General features: G+C 40.5%; 1 protein-coding gene across 5 annotated transcripts in view; it reads left to right on the top strand.

Moving 5' to 3' along the window:
* UBE2Q2 (ubiquitin conjugating enzyme E2 Q2) overlaps nt 1-19362 on the top strand; it is a 79461-nt gene extending 60099 nt beyond the window's left edge. For 4 of the 5 annotated variants that reach the window (XM_050967037.1, XM_050967036.1, XM_050967035.1 and 1 more), the window contains 8 exons: nt 2106-2190; nt 5311-5371; nt 7355-7445; nt 8146-8204; nt 9953-10001; nt 11151-11246; nt 13415-13481; nt 17651-19362. In XM_050967037.1, coding sequence (XP_050822994.1) covers nt 2106-2190; nt 5311-5371; nt 7355-7445; nt 8146-8204; nt 9953-10001; nt 11151-11246; nt 13415-13481; nt 17651-17682 — 540 coding nt within the window. In that variant the 3' untranslated portion in view covers nt 17683-19362. The other variant, XM_050967034.1, reaches the window with a different exon arrangement.
* The last annotated feature ends 2045 nt before the right edge of the window (nt 19363-21407 follow it).

Here is a 21407-nt window from a genome sequence, read left to right as displayed (position 1 = left end):
GCTGGGAGTCAGGGGAGAAACCCCTATGACCACCCCCCACATGTTTTGAGGCATTTGAATGAGGTATCAGGTTTGTAAATCTAGGCAAGAATCTGAAATGTCATTCCTGTGTGTCTTAAGTGAGCAATAATACAATACTCTTTACAGCCCTTTTCTAAGGAGCTGATTACTTCTGAAAAGGGGAATTAACAGTTACATTTTATGGGCAATTTTACAGAGCCCCTGCATTTTCTTCATCTAATGTGCTCGCTGGTACAATATAATAGATTGGGTTGAAAGACAAGAGCCATGTCTGCACTAAGAGTGCTTTACTGGTACACTGTATAGGTAGGCTTGGAAGGATAGATTATCAGCATATTTCACTGTGCACACAAACCGACAAAATATATTCCCATTGATATAAGAAATGTACAGATAGGCAGAGTTTAAAAAAAAAAAGTTGCTTAAGAACTTATTGAAGTTTGATTTAAGGATATAATATAGTTTGTATATTGAGATGTGATATTGACAGTTTGTGTTTTAACAAAGATAAAGCTTTAACTTTTTTTAATCTCAGCATCTACTGTCACAAACAATGGAGGTTGACAATTATTTTACCACCACCCCATAATTTTCCGCAACTGTGAACATTTAAATACTGTAATTCCTCACTTAACATTGCATTTATGGTCCTGAAAAATGCGACTTTAAGCAAAATGATGTTAAGTGAATCTAGTTTCCCCATAAGAATTAATGTAAATGAGGGGGGTAGGTTCCTGGGAAATTTCCCCCCCACCCCCCCCACACACACAGTTTTAAACAAACAATTTAATACTGTTGTGAAGCTTAGTTGAGGTGGAGGAGTCAGAGGGTGGGATATTTCCAGGGAATGCCTTACTACTAAATGATCTAGCCATTGGTTGAGCCCTCAAAGGTTAACTCTCGCACTCTACTGTACAAAGCAGCAGGAAAGGAGGTAGGCAGACAGAGACACACTGTGAGTGTGAGAGAGAGATGCGTGTTTTCCCCTTTAAGTATAAAGAGTGGAGTCAAAAGTGCACTGCCTTGGTAATTAGATCAGCAAGCTGAGACCAGACTGAAGCTGCTGCTGCCTGGAAGCTCCCTCTGTCATGTGTTGTCCTTGTTCTATGGAAGATGGGGTAAGCGGGGTGCGGGAGGAGGGAGACGCCCTGACATTAGCCCTCCCCTCCCCAGCAAGCAGGAGTCTCGGAGAGCAGCTCCAAGGCAGAAGGGAGGAGCAGCATGCAGCTGTTCCTCCTCAAACAGCCACAATTGCTAGCCTGCTGGGTAGCTGCCGTACAGGGAACTTAGGGGAGTGAGGAGCTGATTGAGGGGTTGGGGAGGCTGTCGGTCCACCCTGGTTCCAACCACCCACTAGCTAGCTCCACTGGGCTGCCCTTCCTGCAAGCAGTGGACAAAGCAGGTGGCTGCCAAACGGACATTAGAAAGGAGCATTACACAACTTTAAACGAGCATGCTCCCTTACTGATCAGCAACAAAACGTTAACCGGGACGACTTTAAGTGAGGAGTTAATGTATTTAGACATGTGGCTAATTTTCTACAAGATTTGAAAACAAGCTACATGTATAAAAAGATAGATGTTTAAAGCCAGCAGCTTTGTGTAGAAGTATTAGTATTTTTTGTTTGCTCTTGAAAACTGGTATGCATTTTGAAGATACTGTGGCTGCACAGTTCCTAAGCACCACTGGATTGCAGCCACTCTATCTGAACTACATTAAAGGAACTTTGGGTTTTTTCCTTAAATTTGTTGCTGCAATCTTTTGCACTTCTTCCCTAAAGCATTGTCACATGTATATATTCTTGTATTGCTGTTTTCTTTGTTAAATGTAAATACAATGTACCATACTATTCAGTATGTGAAATGTTGCTAAACTAGGATTGTGGGACTGACTTGGGGATTCTGACTACATCGGTACTTGACTTCTCAACTTGCATGAAGCTAGATCTGTGAAATTAATATACTCTACCATTTAGTGGTACCTTAATAGAGTTGAGTAGACTTTGCGAGTATACAGACTTTTTTTTTTAAAGCATTAGTAATACAAATGAAGCTGTTAACTGTTGCCTGTTTTTTTAATTTTAGGGTGCAGTGTCTGGGTCAGTCCAGGCTTCAGATCGGCTTATGAAAGAGCTCAGGGATATATACAGATCACAGAGTTATAAAACAGGTAAAGTATTCTACATTTCTCTCCTTAGAAATGCAGTTCAGAAGCTTTTTATCTCTTGGTAAATATCTTCTGCTAATAGCTCTTTGTTTTGTACTTTATTTCATTATGTGCATTTTTTTTAATCTTAGCTTTAGATTTTGAAGTTGAATTACTTGAATTTTCTTTAAAAATTCCAGCTGTAAAATTTCTTTTTACTGGCTTTCATATTTTTCTAACCTGGCTTTTTTGCTACATACAATTTCATGTTAACAGTAATAGCATTAATATAACCGCTTGAGTGCCGTCTAGAGGTGATGCTGAACTCCATAGATCACATTGACTTCAGTGGGAATTGTTGTTTTTCAGCATCTCTTGGGATCTAGCCCTCCCACCCTAGGTACATAGGGCAAAAATCTTGCAGTGGTGTCCTGGTAACGTGGTACTGCATGTTACATCTGAAGCAATTTAAATATTCCTGCCACACAAGGGATTGTACTTGATTCAAAAGCCGTTTTCTATTGAATGCAATAAGTGAGAATTAGTCTTAGCCATATTTTTATCTATCAGTTCTCCTTTGATAACACTCTCTGATGCTCGGATTCTGTATGCATACAATTAACACATACACGTCCTGCCCTTTCAACTACTGAAACGATTGAAAAAAGCATGGTTGTATGTTTATTTTGTAAACAAGTGTTGATCATTTACCCAATAGATTAGCTTAGTCAGATAAAGGCTGGCTATTCTCTTTGTGCCGTATATAGAAATTGCCTGAAATAGCACAACAATGGGGTGAGTGGATTGTGTTGTCTGGTCGCTTTCTGTAGTGAGTAAAAGTTTTTTATATGGTTGTTACTGCAGATGAATTTACTATAACTTCCTGAGCAGAACATAGCCATACTGACTTAGCCCTAATGTCTTATTTCTTGCCCACACAAGGGACAAGAGTACAAGTACAGGTCAGGGTGGGAATAGGGGCAATTCCTGATCAAAAGTCTTCAGATTTGCTTGTCTGACAGGAAAATGCCTGTCCCAGCTGTCAGGATAGGAAGCCTTGTTCTCAAATAAATTAAAAAGAATGATTGCTGCTCTGATTTTGTCTAAAGGCATTTTTCTGCATTTTGCCTGTCCTATTTTGAGTTACTGTGCCAGTTTTCTCATTCTAGTGTGCCTGACCCTCATTCAGTGGCTTTGGTATTTTAATTTATATTTAAGAGATGACAGAACTGAACAAGTAAGACCACCAGTCTGAGACTGTCTCAGTTCCATTTCAGAATATTTACTTTAATATTGTTATGGATTTCCTATATTTTATCTGGTCTGAAATACAGATCTGATCATACAGAACAGTGCTAAGCTCATGCTACATGCTGCTGTCGAGTGTTCATTTTGTGACACTATCCACCACTGTCTTTTTGTTCAGATTACCCCTTTAAACCAGCACAGACTAGTCAGTGAGGCTGAGAAGAATCTACAGTTAGGCCATTTGCTCTAATCTGCATTAAATCATGGTGTGTTTTGCTGTCTCTTTGGGGATTTCAGGTTCATTTTAGGAAAGCCGTTTCCATCAAGAGCAGTATCCTTTTGAAAGGCAAGAAACCTGGTTGCTAAAGTCTTCATTAAATATGCATGTGCACTGTCTCAGGTGGATTTAATGGTATTGAGTCATTTTAGATGCAACTACTGACCCAGGGTGCCTTATTTCAATGCCTCTGTGAAGTGTTTAGGAGATTGGCGCATTATGCCAGTCTATAGGTGGACAATTTGCTAAGATTATGCTACTTTGTAGAGTGAAAGTATTGAAACCACGTGATTGTCAAATGCTGTAGCCTGAGAGCCCCATAGATAATTTTTTTTCCTCCCTACTGATTGTCTTGGTGTTAGAGGGATGAGAATGTACAGTTGTGGTCTCTGAAAGTTCTGCATGCACTTGTCTGTCTTTGCTGTGATGCCACATATCTAGTTTGAACACAGTTTTTTATAAGAAATCTGTCAAAATACACTCAGACTTCTGAGTGACTTGGTCATCCATAGCTCACAGATTTGCACCAACACTAACAATTCCAAATGCAAAGATACTAGAATAATAACTTATAATTGATTACCAGTGATAAAATCACAGCCTTTGGTATCAAAGAATCAGATGGTGGAAGTGATTACTGGAGTTGTATATTCCTTCAGAAAGGAATGAGATTTCTACAGATTGCATAGTTACCAGGCTCTCCTGTTGGAATTATAATCTTCAGAATATTCCTGCCTGTGTAATGATGTGATTTTGTTTTTTTATCCATGTAAAAATTACATCTTTAAAAACGTACCAGTCTTGCCTTATGCAGTGAAAGGTTTACTTGACTGTTTGTGTTCCCTGTACTTAATATACTGACTCCTGTAAAATGCTGTGGTGAAGTTTAGTTATGTAAGGCAACAGGCACATTTTCAGTATATTCTGTAACTTTAATTTGTACAATAAATAGTTTAAACATACACAGATCAGAGTCTCAAATCATGCTGTTTACAGACTGCCAGAGACGGACATCCTTTTGGTCTGCCGTTAGAGAGTCTGTCACTACCCACTGTGATAGCAACCTCCTTTTTTTTTTTTTTTTTTATTTTCTATTCGGTGGTTACCTTTCTGGCAACATTGATTGGATGAGCCCCCACCTGCAAATTAGGAAATTGTTGGTTTGGATTAACGTGCATAATACTAATCTTTGTACAGGAGATGAAGCCTGTTTAGCATTGAATGAGATGTGGCTATATATGTTAGGAAATATGAAGAGAACAGAAGTGGAAAAATTCTAGAATGGGAAAGGACACTCTTGATTTGTGTGGTATTCCCATTTGAAACTATTAGGAGACTTTTTTTTTTTTTTTTTGCCACCTTATTCTGAAAGTACTTCTGGTTTCCTTTAGATAACCATATCTTGAATTGTGGCTCTTATCCCTTGATGTATCTGATAGATTAATCCTTGCTTATAGCCACAGACTGGCCTGGTCAGGCACTTAAAAGGATATAACAGATTTTATATGCTTTTCCTTATTAATGGTAAAACATAATCTGTTTGGGATGGTGTTACACAGTTAATTCAGAACAGTACATTCTGGTTCCTTAATAACTTGTCTTGTCTAATACTTCCATAGGGATTTATTCAGTGGAACTTGTAAATGACAGCCTGTATGAGTGGCACGTTAAACTTCTAAAGTAAGTTTACATTTTATTTTTAAAACACTCTCTCTCCTAAAGAACCTATGTTAATGCTGTTACACAGATTACAGTGTGGAATTGACACTGTCTAGCTGGAATGTACTATGAAAGCTTCCTGGATAGAGGTCTTTGGAATTAATGCACACTGAACTGAAGTGCATTGGTAGAGCTGGCACAGAATATGCCTGAATTTACACTGTCAAACCAGTGCTCTTTTACCATAATTTTTGACCACCAAGGTTTTCTCCCCAAACCCTTACAAAATGGTGAACCTGTTATACTGAATAATATTTTAACTTGAAGAATAAATAGGTTTTGATTCTTTTTGAGTTATACAAAAGAACAGAACTGCTTTACTGGCTTTAGCAGCTTTTATTTTTATGGCTCAACAATGACATATGCCTACAATGAAAAAAATACAATTCCAGGATATAGTCCTAATCACTGTGTGTGAACTATGAAATGTTAACAAGATTGAAAATCTTAGGCTTTTTACTGCACATGTTGGCCAATATTACTGACATAGCTATACTTTTTAAAGTGTATACATCTTTTACCTTATTCCCAGAGCAATTCCCTTGAAATCATCCCTGGTGATAGGGTAACATGCTAACCTACAGATTAACCTCTAAGAAGGAAAAACATACCCCAAACCAAGCTAGTTACATCTGTCCCCTAGAAGTGGTGAAGTGGATTCCATCACACTGCTATGAGGTTCTCCCAGAACTGCATGGACACACAGGACAACTGCTGTGAGGGAACCCTCTCTGGATGGATCCCTGACCCGCCCCCAGCTGCCATGAGCACAAGCCTTGTTTCCCTCTCTGAGGGCTTGTCTTCACTAAACAGCTTTTAGCAACACAGCTGTGTCGCTACAGCCGTGCCACTAAAAGTCAGGCAGTATAGCCACTGTTTGTCGGCTCTTCTGCCGTCAAAACTTCCTCCCGCAACGAGTGGCATTTGTGTTCTCCTGCTGACAAGGCTCTGGTCACACCGATGCTTGTTGTAGCAAAACTTTTGTCTTTCTGGGGGGTTTAACACCTCTGAAAGACAAAATTGTGTCGTTCAATTATCAGTGTAGACATAGCCTTAGTGTGGTTGTAGGCATTCAGAGAAGTGCTACTGGCTTCCAGTGGAATATCTCTGGTCTTCAGCAAAGTGCTTGATGCATCCAGCCCATATTTAAACAAACTTACAAGGGACTCTCTCTGTGTTCTTACTAAAAAGTTTATTGAGATTCCAGTTCTTGAGGTAGGATTAACCTAGCACTGCAAGAACTGATAACGGGCTGCTTTTTTTGTAATCCTGCCATCAGTGTCTGCTTATAAACAGGGTTGTTGAAATTGTGCTGATAGCAAACACCGTCGGCTTTCCTAATGCCACAGACGCAGAATTTCTGATTCTATGGTAATCCGAAGAAGTGGGCTGAAAGCTTATGCTCAAATAAATTTGTTAGTTTCTAAGATGCCACAAGTACTCCTGTTCTTTTTGCGGATACAGACTAACACGGTTGCTACTCTGAAACCTATGGTAATCTAGAACTCTGCACTATACATCAAATGTAACTAGTTCAGTTAGTAGACATTGAAGGTTTGAGTACAACTGTAAAAATCCCTTCATTTAAAAGCATTTAACTTTTAGAAGGATACCAAATTTCAGTGACGAGAAAATGAATTACTATTTTCAAACAAAAGGGGTTTGTGTTTTGTTTTTTTTTTTTTTTGAATGTCTACATTTCAAATCCTTGAATAACATAAGTATGGTAAGAACATGATACATCACAGTGAATCTTCTTGGTGCTACTTTCAACTGCAGAGTGTACCTGCATTTGTGCTTTGATTTAAGAATTGTAAAAGTTAATTGAAACTGCAAGAACATTAAAGGAGATAAAGGAACTCTTAAAGGGTAATTTTCTCTTCTGTGGAAAGCCAAATAATTCATTTCATTTCTGTTTGCTTTTCCCACCTGTTTAATTCCTAGAGTTGATCCTGACAGCCCGTTACATAGTGATCTTCAGGTCTTAAAAGAAAAAGAAGGCGTAGAATACATTTTGCTCAACTTCTCATTTAAGGTAAATGGGTATCAATATAGCACTGAGAGGAAATTTTTACTGTCTGGATGTAGAAACCATTTTAAATGGTAATAGGCCATGTGCTGTATTTCAGGGGTTCTCAAACTTCATTGCACTGCAACCCCCTTCTGACAACAAAAATTACTTCACAACCCCAGAAGTGGGGACTGAAGTGTGAGCCTGCCCAAGTCCCACTGCCCCGGGTGTGAGGAGGGCAAAGCCTGAGCCCTCTGCTCTGGGCAGGGGGGCCAAAGCTGAAGCTCAAGGGCTTCATCCCCAGGTAGGGGGCCTGCAACCTGAGTCCTGCTGCCCAGGGCTGAAGCCCTTGGGCTTTGGCTTTGGCCATGGGGCTCAGGCTTCAGTCCCGGGCCCCAGCAAATCTAAGCCAGCCATGGCGACCCCATTCAAAGGGGGTGGCAACCCACCTTGGGGTCCTGACCCACAGTTTGAGAACCACTGCTCTGTTTGAAAGATGATGGTATAGCTTTCAAAAACAAATACGATTTTTAATATATTACTATCACATTCCAAGGCTGAAGTTCTGCTAGAGGTAATGTAAACTTCTACATGAATGCAAGGTGAAGATTGAACTTTTCTAACTCTATAAACTATGCATTTCCCAAAGAATAAATTGAAATATCCTTTTCTTACTGGAAATCAGTATTGCAGCATAGCTTTTAACTCTATACTTTGTTTTCAGGATAATTTTCCTTTTGATCCACCCTTTGTGCGAGTGGTATCTCCTGTGCTCACGGGAGGGTAAGTTTTTTTTTTTCTTTTTTTTGTTTTGTTTTTTTGTTTTTGTTTTTTTTTAACTCGTATAAAAAGGTTTGTAGTAGAAACTCTGCTGAAGACACCCTTGATTTCTGGGAACTGCAACTGGATTTTAAGGCAAGACCCCACAATGTATATTGATGAACTGCTGTAGGACAAGAAACTATGACAGTGCTCAGGAAATCAGACAGACACAGAGACTTGCTTCTCAATCACTGCTAATTCAAACCAGTGAGCTAAAGTAGCTTCCAGCTAGCTGCCTATATGAAATGTGTTGGTTTAGTCCATTGTGACCTTGCAAAGTGTGTATGTACACTAATTCTTTTCCCTAGAATTCCTGCTATTGATGTTAGCGGTAGCAATGATAGGTGTAACAGTAAGGATAACTGCCGGTGTCGTTAGCTCCAGGTGATTTAATCCTGCTGTGCTCAGAGCAGATGACGTGGTGGTTATAACGCTGCTGGCCAGTCTATACTGGCTTTCACACTGGTGGAGCTGCATCTCCTGTAACAGTGGGGAGTTTTAGGGGAAAAGTTAGTGCAAGCATAGCCCAGAAGCATTTAACTTGATGACCTTCTTACTCCTAAGGATGATTCCTTTAGAGTATTACTGAAGTACATTAGCTGGGCGGTGTTGGGGACGCTTATAGATATTTATTGGGATGGGATGGAATTCGGCATCAGTGTTGCAGGAAGATAAGTGACATTCTTATTAAAAAAAAAAGTCTGAATTTATTGGAAACTGGTACTGATTCTGACTCTGCCGTAACTTATTGTCAACCTTAATTCAAGAAATAGTAATTTTGAATTGTAGACATGACTGCTGCTGTCACACAAATATATAAAAAGTAATATGAAAACAGTGCACATTCATTACCCATTTAGAAGTGCACTCTCTTCCTTAAACTCATTCTTCCTGGTGCAAAATTGCTGGAAAAGAAAAGGTTAATAGCTCTAAAGATCTAGATTTTTTTCATGACTATCGGAGAGGAATGTAACACAATTCCAACTTCAGAAATGTGTCCAGCATGCCTCTGATAGTCCAGATGAAGGAAAACAGTCTGCACTTTGGGGCTTAAAACTCATGGTACTCCATCCCATTCCCTTTGTTGCCCTGGCATGTTGTGAATTGCTGATGTTCGTTCAGAGTGACTTCACAGTATGTATAGTGCATGTTGGGGAGTTATTTGGTTTAGAAGTGACAAAATGCTTGAGAAGGTGAGTTTTAAGATTAAATAATGAATGCCCCTCTAGCCTGTCTCTTCTGTGAAGAGGAGGCCATTGCACATACTTGTAAAGTTGCTGGAGTTATGTTAAATTCCTTTTTGGAAGTAACTCTAAAAACGATCCATTTGTACTATGTCCACAATAGAGCCATCAAAAATAGCATCCCTCTGCCACATTTTTCAATTCTGACTGTGTAAACTGTCCAGACTAGCTGAGTCACTGATTCTCACTAAGACTTCCCTTGTGGTTGGACAAAGCAGATTAGTTTCTCTTGTCTCTAGACATCATTCTGCTCTATATAAATAAATGTATTTGGCTAACATACTGCAATATATTGCCCTTGAAAATGCTCCCTAATTTTTTATAGATGAGCAAACAGCGTGACAGGTTAACTCATAACAGCCTGAGGGTATAACTGCATTGTAATCTCTTTACAAACTGGTCTTGAAAGATGCCAAATAAAAGCCATGTTGAATTCAAAATTTCTAATCTAACATTTATTTTTAGGTATGTCCTGGGTGGGGGTGCATTATGCATGGAACTTCTTACTAAACAGGTGAATATAAAATCAAAATCTTTTGTATTTTCTGTGTGTGTGTGTGTGTGTGTGTGTGTGTTTTTGGTTTTTTAATTGTCAAGAGTAATGGTGAAAGGGTGCAATGCTTAGTTTGGGGGGGGGGGTGGGGGGGGAGGTGATTGTAATAGCAGTTAGCATCCTGACTAGAACGAAGAATATTTCTTAGGAATAGTAATAAGAAGGTGTTTTTTGTATGTTTGCTTAAACACCACTGCCTGTTAGGAACAAAGGGCCAAATCATACACTCCTGTGGAAATGCTTGCCATAGGGGAACAAGGTCCAGGAAGCTTGAGCTGTGTAAGGGTCACCTTACTGAACTTGCATCAGGTCTTCCTCTTCACCCTGGAGGGACTGGGGAGGGAGAGGAAACAAGAAGTCCTGTTCTTTCTCCCCACCCCAAACTTGATGGATTCCTGGAGTCTGTGAGAGAGGGACCCAGATTCAGTAAAAGGCGAGATCATTTTGTCCTGCTCCTTTGAACCCCCTCCTTCCCCCCCACCTTCTATCCTAGCAGCTGCCCCACAAAATCTGATAGGGGGGTGCAGGTGCTGAGCTTCGGTGAATGTTGCTTGAAGCAGTGTTAATTTAGGAGTAGATAGCTGCTGCCTATGGAAAGAAGATTGCAGTGGACAGCATCTCCCCTACAAAAATAGCTCGTGTAAAAGTCTAGAGACTTGTGTGAACCCTGGAAAGGTAAAACAGTGCCAGAGAGGCTGCCCAGATGTGTGTGGAAACAGGATCTTTTTGCTCACTTAATTGCTTAATTGAGTCATTAAAAGGAGTTTTTTTTAAAGCTTTAATTGCTATTGTAAAGCTAGCTGAAAATGAGTAGAATTCTATAATGTAGTTGTGTTTTTCTTTGTTTTTTGTCTTACCAGATTCTGGAAATGTGTGCAACTTGGCTTTTTCCTTTTTCCTACAAGCTCTTTATGCTAACATAGTTTACTTTAGTTTCTTGTGTTTCTCTTGGGAATAACTAATTGTTTTATAGTTTTAAAAGCTATTAACCAAAAATACCATCGTTTGCTAGAGTTTAGCAAAAAGCAACATACTTTCCAGAGTGGATTTGCAAGGTGAGCGTAAGAATACAAGCACATATTCTGTAGAAGTATTTCCTTCTTCCTTTAGGGCTGGAGTAGTGCCTATTCAATAGAATCGGTCATCATGCAGATCAATGCCACTTTAGTCAAAGGAAAAGCCAGAGTACAGTTTGGAGCCAACAAGGTAAATATATTATGTATAATTATTGAAGTGACTTTTTTGTGTTGTGGGTAGATACTTGTTTTATTTTGCATTTTATGTTGACTCTTATAGAAAGCTCAAGTATAAAACAACCGTTTGGTTTTAAGATTAATTTAATGTCCATATAAACTTTTGATTTCATTTTTGTGTGCTGAAACATATTGGTGTATTTGTGGCTAGTTTGCTGGAAATGAATGTTATGAGTTTGTTAGGAAACAATTTGTGTGTGAGCCGGAGGACAAATATTTGTTTACATGGAAGGGTCAAAGAAGCAGGTGAAGCTCCTACTGTCCTCGTTCTGGCTTCTGTTAGTAATTTAATGCAGCATAAACTTCAGCCTGAACTTTCTCCCAAGATTGACTCTTCTTAAGGCTTTCTTTGCCAGTGCTCTGTCACTCTGTCCCTAGTTCTCTGTGCTCCTGAGCAGGCTCCAACCCTTCTTAAATTCTGATTAGTGCTGACTGAATCCATCCTGTATTTTCATGCCAGGATGAGTGAGGAGCCCTGCATTCCTATGCAGGATTCTGGAGCATGTCACTCTGGTACAGGGAGATTGTTGCATCCAAACTAACTTTTAAACAACTTTTTGCCTTCTCTTGGTAGTTGAGAAAAAGTACCTGAAGAAAGCTTTTTGGTAAACATTAAATATTTTAATAAAGGATGAAAAATTAATGAAATAACTATCATAGATCTTTGTATGTGACTCTAAAAGTTGTCTGATCTTACCACTATTAAGGGGACACCTGCATAGAAACAGACTAGTAATTCACCATAAAATGAGAGAGACAAACCATGTTAGGTATTCTTAAAAATGTTTACCCAGGTCCCACTTTCAAAGTGGCTTAGGCACTTAATTCTAAGTCCCATGGACCTTTCATAAGGGCTTAAGTTATGAATGAATTAGGAGACTAGATCACGTAGGCACCCTTAAAATGCATTTTACCTATTGCTTCTACTTACCCCGTGGCAGGAGACTGCTATCCTATTGGTCCAGTCCATTGACTGTTAAAAGTTAAGCAGTTTTGCTGTTCTTATCAACTTAAATTTCATCTTAGGGTGTTAAATTATAACACTGATCAGATCTGCATTGCTATGGTCAAGTGGAGTGCTAGAGTCTGCAGGCTATTTAGGCCTCAGAGCTCCAAACTGTAGCACAAATTTGTGAACCATCTCAAATTTGTGAGCCTGTTAATGTTGGAGCCATTTCTGATATTGAGTGCATGCAAACTGTGCCATTTCTACTTCTGCCTGCTCCACTTTTTAAAAAAAGAATGTCTTACCCTGAGAGCCAGGTTTTTAATATTACAAGCCTTGTGTGGAAGATGGCTAATTAGTTTGACAGTAAGAATCTTTTAAAACACGTTAGGTAGGTTGACTTTTTTAAATCTATCCACCTGGAATGTCCCTTACCCTAGAAGTCATTCATCTATGAAATGTTATGTCTACACTGCAATAAAACACCTTTGGCTGGCCTTTGTCAGCTGCGGGACTTTAAAATTGCAGAGTAGATGTCTAGGCTCAGGCTGGAACCCAGGCTCTGGGGTCCTTCCCCCTTTCAGGGTCCCAGAGTCCAGGCTCTAGCCTGAGCCCAGAGGTCTACACTGCAATTTTATAGCCCTGCAGACTGAGCCCCTCAAGCACAAGTCAGCTGATACAGGGCAGCTGGGGGTGTTTTTATTGCAGTGTAGCCATACCATTACTGTCCTAATATTTGCCTGTATTGGTACTATGTGGAAAAATTTAACTTGTACATGATTCAGAATGCAGTGGCTTAAGATAGCAGCATATTTCATGTCCCCCTAAAAAAAGACTAGGTGCAAGAACAGCACTTTAATACAATGTACTTTGAAACCTGAAGCCCTGTATTTTGTTAGTTAGCAAGTCCCATCACACAACCACTGTACGTGGCTTTTTAGTATGATGAGAGCGGACTCTTCAGTCCCCGAGGCCATGGATTTTGCAGGTTAAGACTGCAGTTGGTTTTCTTGCATGGCACCTCTTAATAGACAATTTTTTGTTCTACTTATAGTACTGTCTAACTTTTCAAACAGTTACTTTGTTTTGCTTAAGTATCTGCCCATTTTTTTTGGTCCTGCATGACTTGATGTCACTACTTGATGGTAGTATTAAATGACTTATTTTTATTTCAGAACCAATATAATCTAGCAAGAGCACAGCAGTCCTATAAGTCTCTAGTACAGATACATGAGAAAAATGGTATGTAAATGTTTACATTTTGTAATTTTGTATGTTCTTGTCTGTACAAATTGTACAGTGGCATGGAAAAGATAGTAATGCTTGAAACTAAGGGTACGTCCACGCTACCCGCTGGATGGGCAGGTAGTGATCGATATATTGGGGATCGATTTTATCACATCTTGTCTAGACACGATAAATCAATCCCTGAACGTGCTCCCTGTCGACTCCAGAACTCCACCAGAGTGAGAGGCTGAAGCGAAGTTGACAGGGGAGCTGTGGCCGTTGATCCCACACCGTGAAGACGGGAGGTAAGTCGATCTAAGATACGTCAACTTCAGCTGCGCTATTCTCGTAGCTGAAGTTGCGTATCTTAGATCAGTTGCCCCCCCAATGTATACCAGGCCTAATATAATTGCCATACAATACAAACTTTTACCTGGTTTATTTGGTAGATCTGGTTTACATGGTTTATTTGGAAGAGATGTTTTCCATTTCCAAAGAGCTTATCTAAATATAGCCAAGACATGTGAAAGCAATAATCCAATGAGAGAATGGAGTAGAAGGGTTAGAAAGTACAAATTAAAATGTGTAGCCTGAAAACTGTTCAGTCTGGCTCTGAAGGTGGGGAGATATGCTTTCCCCCATACAAAACCAGTTGCCACCAGCTGGTGCTGCTGTTCACCTGTTGTGTGGTAAGGTGGACATGGCTCCCTCTAGATATTAGTATTACTACTTTCCAGCTTCAGTGAGCCACCTGGGAGCGGATAACTGATCTAACATCCCACATCATGATTTGGCATTGTTTTGCAACTAGACAATTCACCTAGACTAGTCAACTACTTTTAAAGTTGACAAGGCTGTTACAAAGAGAAGTACAGTAACTCCTCACTTAATGTTGTAGTTATGTTCCTGAAAAATGCGACTTTAAGTGAAACTATGTTAAGTGAATCCAATTTCCTCAACAATTAATGTAAATGGGATGGTTAAGTTCCAGGACAGCTTCCCCTACTGTGCAAGCACCAGGGGCGGGGGGCTCAACCCTCAGCCCACCCACTTCATCCCTTCCCCCGCCTCTTCTTCCCCCCCCACCTCCTCCCCCTTACTTCGCATGCTGTGTCCTGGCTCCTCCCCCTTCTCCCCAAATGCCACAAGCCAGCTGATTGCCACGTTCAGGAGGGAGCAGGGAGCCTGTGCACTGAGTCCTTGCTCCTTCCCCTCCCTCCTGCCTCCAAAATACCACAAGCCAGCTGATTGCCTTGGGCAGGAGGTGGGGAAGGGAGCAGGAAGGTGCTGCGGGGTGGGGCTGGGGAGGCTGTCAGCTGTGGAGAAAGCAGGCAGCCAAACAATGTAAGAGTGGAGCATTGCACAATTTTAAATGAGTATGTTCCCTAATTGATCAGCAACGAAACAACGTTAAGTGGGATGACTTTAAGTGAGGAATTACTGTAGCTGCTATTTATACTGCCTTGCTTTGCTGACTTACTTATCAAAGAATCTTCATCTAGGGACAGGGTATGATCCAGTGGTTAAAACCTGGCACTGGGAGCCAGGAGAGCTCTGTCTCAGTTGGACTTTGGATATGTTTTTCAGGGAAACTGAGGCACACATCTGTACAATAAGCATGTCTTCTGTACCAGTGGAAGAGATGTATATTGGAAATAGTTGATTCTAAAACACTTTGAAATGTTATGATTAGCTGCTATTACTTGAGCTTTCTGGTTGTTTTCATTCTAAAAAAGTCAATATGGCTCTTTGTTTTAGTTCTACCTATATGCTACACTGATTTACCAATACACACAGCATCCACAGTATTAAAGATGTTTAAAGGCTTCTTTGTTAACTTATGGCTACTGTAGGTCCTCAGGAACAGCTTAAGTAGGCACTGTACTAATCATACAAAACTTGAGGCAGATCTCTTAAAACTTTTGCTAGCATGGTGGGTAGAATTAAATAGATACTTTTGATTTTGGCAGTGTCCATTTAAACAAAACAAAATCATGCACACCTTGGTCTCACAGACTGAACCTTCACATGATCACAAGTTATTCTGGGTGTGTAGCAACTGAAATATATATTGAAAGGTAAATTGCTTTGTTGGCATTTCTGAACGTGCGGTTATAGTTCATCATTCCCATTCCGTCCTCAGCAGGATGAAACAGACTTGTAACACCAGGAACGTCTTGGTCTATATTTTCAAACACTTGTGCAAAAGTTGAGTGTGCACTTGCAAAATGGGATATTCATATGCATATACCAATATAATCAAACAAATGAGTGTATGCAAGGCTTGCAGGATTGAAAATCATAGAAATATAGGACAGGAATGGACCTCAATAGGTCATCTAGTCCAGTCCCCTGCACTGAGGCAGGACTAAATATTATCTAGACCAGGGGTCGGCAACCTTTCAGCAGTGGTGTGCTGAGTCTTCACGTATACACTCTAATTTAAGGCTTCGCGTGCCAGCAATACATTTTTTAACATTTTTAGAAGGTCTCTCTATAAGTCTATACTGTATAACCAAACTACTGTTATATGTAAAGTAAACAAGGTTTTCAAAATATTTCAGAAGCTTAATTTAAATTTTAAAATGCAGGTCTTATTAGTTTAGCGTGATCCTTGCCCTTGCTTTTCCTTGCTGAGTTTTCCAATGTCTGGTGGCACATATTTAGATACTTTAAGCTGCACACAGGCTTCTGAGTTATATGTTGATAACCGGCTGGCAGGAGGTCAGCGGCTGGAATCCCAGATCGGCAGCTGAGGTGAGTGGAGCTGGCGACTGGTAGGGCTGAGCAGGGCCAGAAGCCTGGACCCTGTCTGGCAGGGGTCCTGCGCTGGAAGCAAGGTGAGGGGGGCTGTGGTGGGAACCCTGGCTGGTAAGGAGCCAGCAGCCGGAACCCCAGAGCAGCAGTGGGCTGGGCGGGTCAGCCCGCCCAGCTGTGGGGTTTCAGGGGTGGGCTGAGCATCTCTGCCAGCCCCCCTCTGGGGTTTCCACCACCGGCTCCTGCCAGCTGGGGTCTGAGCCTGCTGCAAGCCTGGGGTTTCTTCCCCCAGGCCAGCAGCGAGTGCTGAGTGGGACCCCAGCTGGCAGGAGCTGGCAGTGGAAACCCCCGAGTGGCAGCCTGCCACCGCTCTGGAGTTTCGGCTGTCGGCTCCTGTCAGCTGGGCTCACAGCCCGCTGCCAGCTTGGGGTTCCTTCCCCCAGTCCAGCAGCGGGCACTGAATGGGACCCCGGCTAGCAAGGGGCCAGCAACAGGAACCTCAGAGTGCCGGCGGGCTGAGCGGCTCATCCTGCCCCGCATGCCATCAAAAATCTGCTCGCATGCCACCGTTGGCACACGTACCGTAGGTTGCCGACCCTTGATCTAGACCATCCCTGACAGCTGTTTGTCTAAACCTGCTTCTTAATAACCTCTAATGACAGAGATTCCACAGCCTCCCTAGGTAACTTATTCCTGTGGTTAACTACCCTTACAACTGGGGAGGTTTTCCTAATGTCTAACCTGAATTTCTGTTGCTGCAATTTTAAGCCCATTATTTCTTGTCTTGTCTCCAGTGGTTAGAGAAAAATATATCACTCTCCTCTTTATAACAACCTTTTACGTACTTCAAGACTGTTATCATGTTCTCTTCTCCAGACTAAAACCCAGTTTCTCAATCTTTCCTCATAGTCATGTTTCTAGACCTATAATCATTTTTGTTGCTCTCCTTTGGACTTTCTCCAACTTGTCCATCTTTCCTGAAGTGTGATGCCCAGAACTGGTCACAATACTCCAGTTTTGAGGCCTTGTAAGTGCTGAGTAAAGTGGAAGAATTACTTTTCATGTCTTGCTTACAACATTCCTGCTAATACATCCCAGAATCTGGACCTTTGTCTTAACTAAAGCAGATGGAAACTAGATCACATTACTCTTTGCTGTCTATATTGGTGTCTTAAGATTTGTCTAATTCAGCAGGATGGCTGCTGCCAACAGGAGCTCAATGTTAATGCTTTATTTTCAAATATAAATACTGGGTCTGATCTTGAGTGCTTTAACTTCCACTGAAATCAATAGGAGTTTAGAGTCTGTGGTGGATTTGTTCTAGTTTTCAAATACAATTTAAATTTCAAGTATACATCAAAATAGAGCCTAAAGCTGTGTCGCACTAAAGTTAAGAGTGCCTAATGTGTTTCTTTGTTCTTCTTTAGGCTGGTACACTCCTCCAAAAGAAGATGGTTAATATTTGTGGACTGCTGTACACCTGGACCAATGTCAGACAGCTCTTTTTTTATTTCTTTCCAACACACACACAGATTCAAGCTACGAGTGCCCCTATAACAGCAGTACTGAAGACTTTAGCTATTAGATAAGTTAGTGGATAATCTGTCAGACACATCCAGTATAGTTTACAGCCTTACCATTTTGCTCTTATTAGGTATCTTGGACTGAGCAGTTTTGGCCTTTACTGTATTTGTCCCTATGGATTAAGCATATTTGGGCCACTCCCTTCCTTCTCCATTTTTGTTTAAAAGTGCAAACTTTTTAAAGCTGGCTATTGAGTTACTAAAAGATCATTCAATAGGAGTCACTCACTACTACTTACCTTTTGCAGAATGTGGACTGCAGAGACTTGCATTGTAATGTTTCATTTAAAGCCAACAAAGTTTAATACATTGTTTGTTTAATACTGTTTTAGGAAATTTCAGGTCTTGTAAATCACAGTAGTTTTTCTGGTCTAAAATGAAAACATTTGTAGTATTGCCAAATTAAAGATATAGGAAAACAACATGTATGTTAAGTCATTAAACTTTTTTCATGGTTGTGTGAGGATATGAACTGTTCCTTGGAAGAGATACTCTTTATTAGATTGTTGTATTTTTAAGCAGAGCAAGGCTGTGCCAATAAAACCTTGTAACTAGTCACTTCCACTGGGGCATCAGAATCTTGCTGGGCTGTTTCTGCTACTTGTTGGCTCAAGCTACTTAACAAAAGGAGCCACAGTATGAAGCTTGAAGTTATTTAAGATACTAAAAATCTTTTTAGGTGTTCCATTTTATTAACGGGTTGTTGCAATCATTTGTAAACTAATGAACTTATAAAGTGATTGGCACAAATCAAAATGAAAATCCTTGAACAAAAGTTTTTATATAAAAGCTACAATAAAATACAAAAAAGACATCACCTGATTCAGAGTTGTAAAAATAATGTTGCCATAGTCATGACAGTGCTTTTTGTTATTGAAAGACTAACAGGAACTATTCTTTCATTATTAGGAAATGAATCTGGGTCTGTGTAATTACTATATTTCATTGCCTTACCTAAATCAATTCTATTTTGGTTGTAGTATTAGTGATTAGACCTTTGTACTGCCAGGGATTGATATAAGGGTGTGTACCATGGATTAAGCACTTTTTTTAGCCCAGAAGCACGTGGTTTTTAGTTACAACTATCAAATTTGTGCTCTTCTTTTCTCTATCAGGCACCCATGGGCCTTTGTGCATTTGCTTCTAGATCCAGTTTTTAAGCTTGAAAGAACAGATTGAAGGAATTTGGCACTACTCCTGATACGTACTGTGTTGTTTCAAATAGTCTTCTAGGGAGTATAGTGGATGACTTGCCAGCCTTTCTGCTTACTTGGTTGTACATATATTCATATAGAATCCTGATAACCAATTGCTCAGATAGCAACCTTAAGTGAAAGGCAGAACTCTTTAAGCATTAAAGTTCCTTAAAACCTGAGGCTAAAATCTTTGAATACATTATTGAATTCTTTAATATTCTAATGGGCTAGCAGGTTGACAGATGCACACTTGGCATGCTTTGTTTTGGATTTCATTTTTCATTGCAGAATTATTTGGCAATGTACAGTAATTTGTAAACTTGCATCAAGTTTATGAATAAAGAACCATTTTAAGAATTAGTCTGTTTGTGGTTAGTCTTTGAATATAGATAGCTTTCTGTTCATGAACATGTGTGTTCCCAACCAATGCAATGTATAAAAAGAAAAACTGGTCAACAGGTCAAAACCTCTTTGAATTTCAGGCTCATAAGCACAGGTGTAAAATGCATATATGAAAAGCACCACTAAGTATGTAGACCAATGCATTCTGCACTAGATGAAGTTCCTGTTGACTTCAGGTATGGCCCCATAAAGTACACTATAATCTAAAGTATAAAAATCACATGGATCACTGGTAGTAATGCCCATGGTGGGGAGGGGGAAATAGACTTGCACAGCCACAGATGAGAAATACTCATTCACTCCTGCTACTTTATCCTCTAAGATCAATGGGACCTTCAAACTGCACATCTTGTTAACCAACAAGTGAGCAAATGGGAGGAAAGCAATCAGATTCAATCTTCCGCCTCTCTGAATATCTTCCTCTTCATCCAAACACCTTAACTTCCTTGGAATCAAGCCTCCCATACCAGCCCTCATCTAATCTTGAGTGAATGCTAGGAAAGCCAAAAGCCTACACAATCACAATCAGACATAGTTGAAAATCATTAGCCATGTAGCCAAACCTGCCTCATTTGGTAAATAGAAGCGGACAACACTGAATGCTGGGCTACCCCACAATTGCCCTTTGTCAAACAACTAACACAATCCCAGCCTTGAGTTCACAGTCTAAATCAGAAACAGGAAACAAAATAATTGTTTTCCAAGAAGAGCATATGAGAGTTTGATCCCCATTTACCTTGCAAAAATTGGAAAATCTTCCTAAACCTAAAGAATTAAAAATGCATTAGAGTGCACCTCACCTCAACTCTACTTTAACTTACAGTGGCAGTGTCATATGGCAGTCTAAGACAAAAATGGTTCTATCCTCAGCAGTTTGAGCTGCATGTGGGTAGAGGAATTGTCACCTTCAATATAGGTGACACTAACTTTCAAGTCTTATTCTCTGTATAGAAATCTCCTGCATTAAAGGGATATTAACATAGTAACTGCTGACCATTTCTGAAAGTTGTTTACAGTGTTGTAGTTTTTAGTACTAGAATATGAGATAGAGAAAAGATGGGTGAGATGTTCGAATATCTTTTGCTGGTGGAAGAGACAGACAAGATTTTGAGCTAAACAGAGCTGCTCCAAGTTTCTAAAAGAACACTTAAAAAACAGTGTTTGGTACTACAGCTGCCCAGATCTCCCTTACAAAAAAAAGCAGGTATGTGATTTTAAATTTTTTTCATTCTCTTCCCCCTCCCCCTTCCTGCCAGAGAACTGTGCAGTTGGCTTAATAGTTACTTAATAGAGGAGTAAAATGTTGTGCAGGGTGGGGGGGATTTTACCTTAAGATGTGCTGCTGAAGGTTTATGTCCCTTTTTCTTATTCATCTAGGTTGAGAAGGGCTGTTGATCAACTCTAATCCAGCTACAGCCTGTACCTTAAAATCACTCACTCACATATGTAACTGAGCCTGGAACAAACACCTTGAGACAGGAAGTTGTTTGTTTGGTTTTTTTTCTGTTTTTTTTTTTGTTTTTTGAGGAGCAGAGGAAAATGTGTAGCTTTTACTTTCTCACATCAATCCACTTGTTCCAGGCCCAGTTAATGCAGCTTTTAGGCTGGACTCTTGTTATGCCAGTGGTCTGACCCATAGCTGATAGATTCTCCTTTCCTCGTGCAATACTTGGACAGCATGTAAAGGGAGGGCATCCAGGCATGAGGCATTGCACGCTTTTGAAGCCTGTTTGTCTTTTGTGGGCTGCGGCTTAGGATGTCGCATCCCTTTTCTCCCTCCCCCTCACCCCATTCTAAAGCTACCTCCACCCAGGCAGGCATCGCTGTCTCTCCCTCCCCGATCCCCGGCAGCGTTAACAACAAACCCCACCACAACCTTCAAGCTATTTCTCCTCAGCCGCTGTCCTCAGAGTACAACTGCGCAGGAGTCACGGCGACGCTACGAGACTTGCCCAAAGTCAGACACGAAGGCCACAGCTGAGCAGGGAACCGAACCCAGGGCT

The sequence above is a fragment of the Gopherus flavomarginatus genome, chromosome 9, assembly GCF_025201925.1.
Source record: "Gopherus flavomarginatus isolate rGopFla2 chromosome 9, rGopFla2.mat.asm, whole genome shotgun sequence".
Taxonomy (NCBI): Eukaryota; Metazoa; Chordata; order Testudines; family Testudinidae; genus Gopherus; species Gopherus flavomarginatus.
The sequence above is the reverse complement of the archived record's forward strand: the minus strand, read 5'-3'. Positions and strand labels throughout refer to the sequence as shown.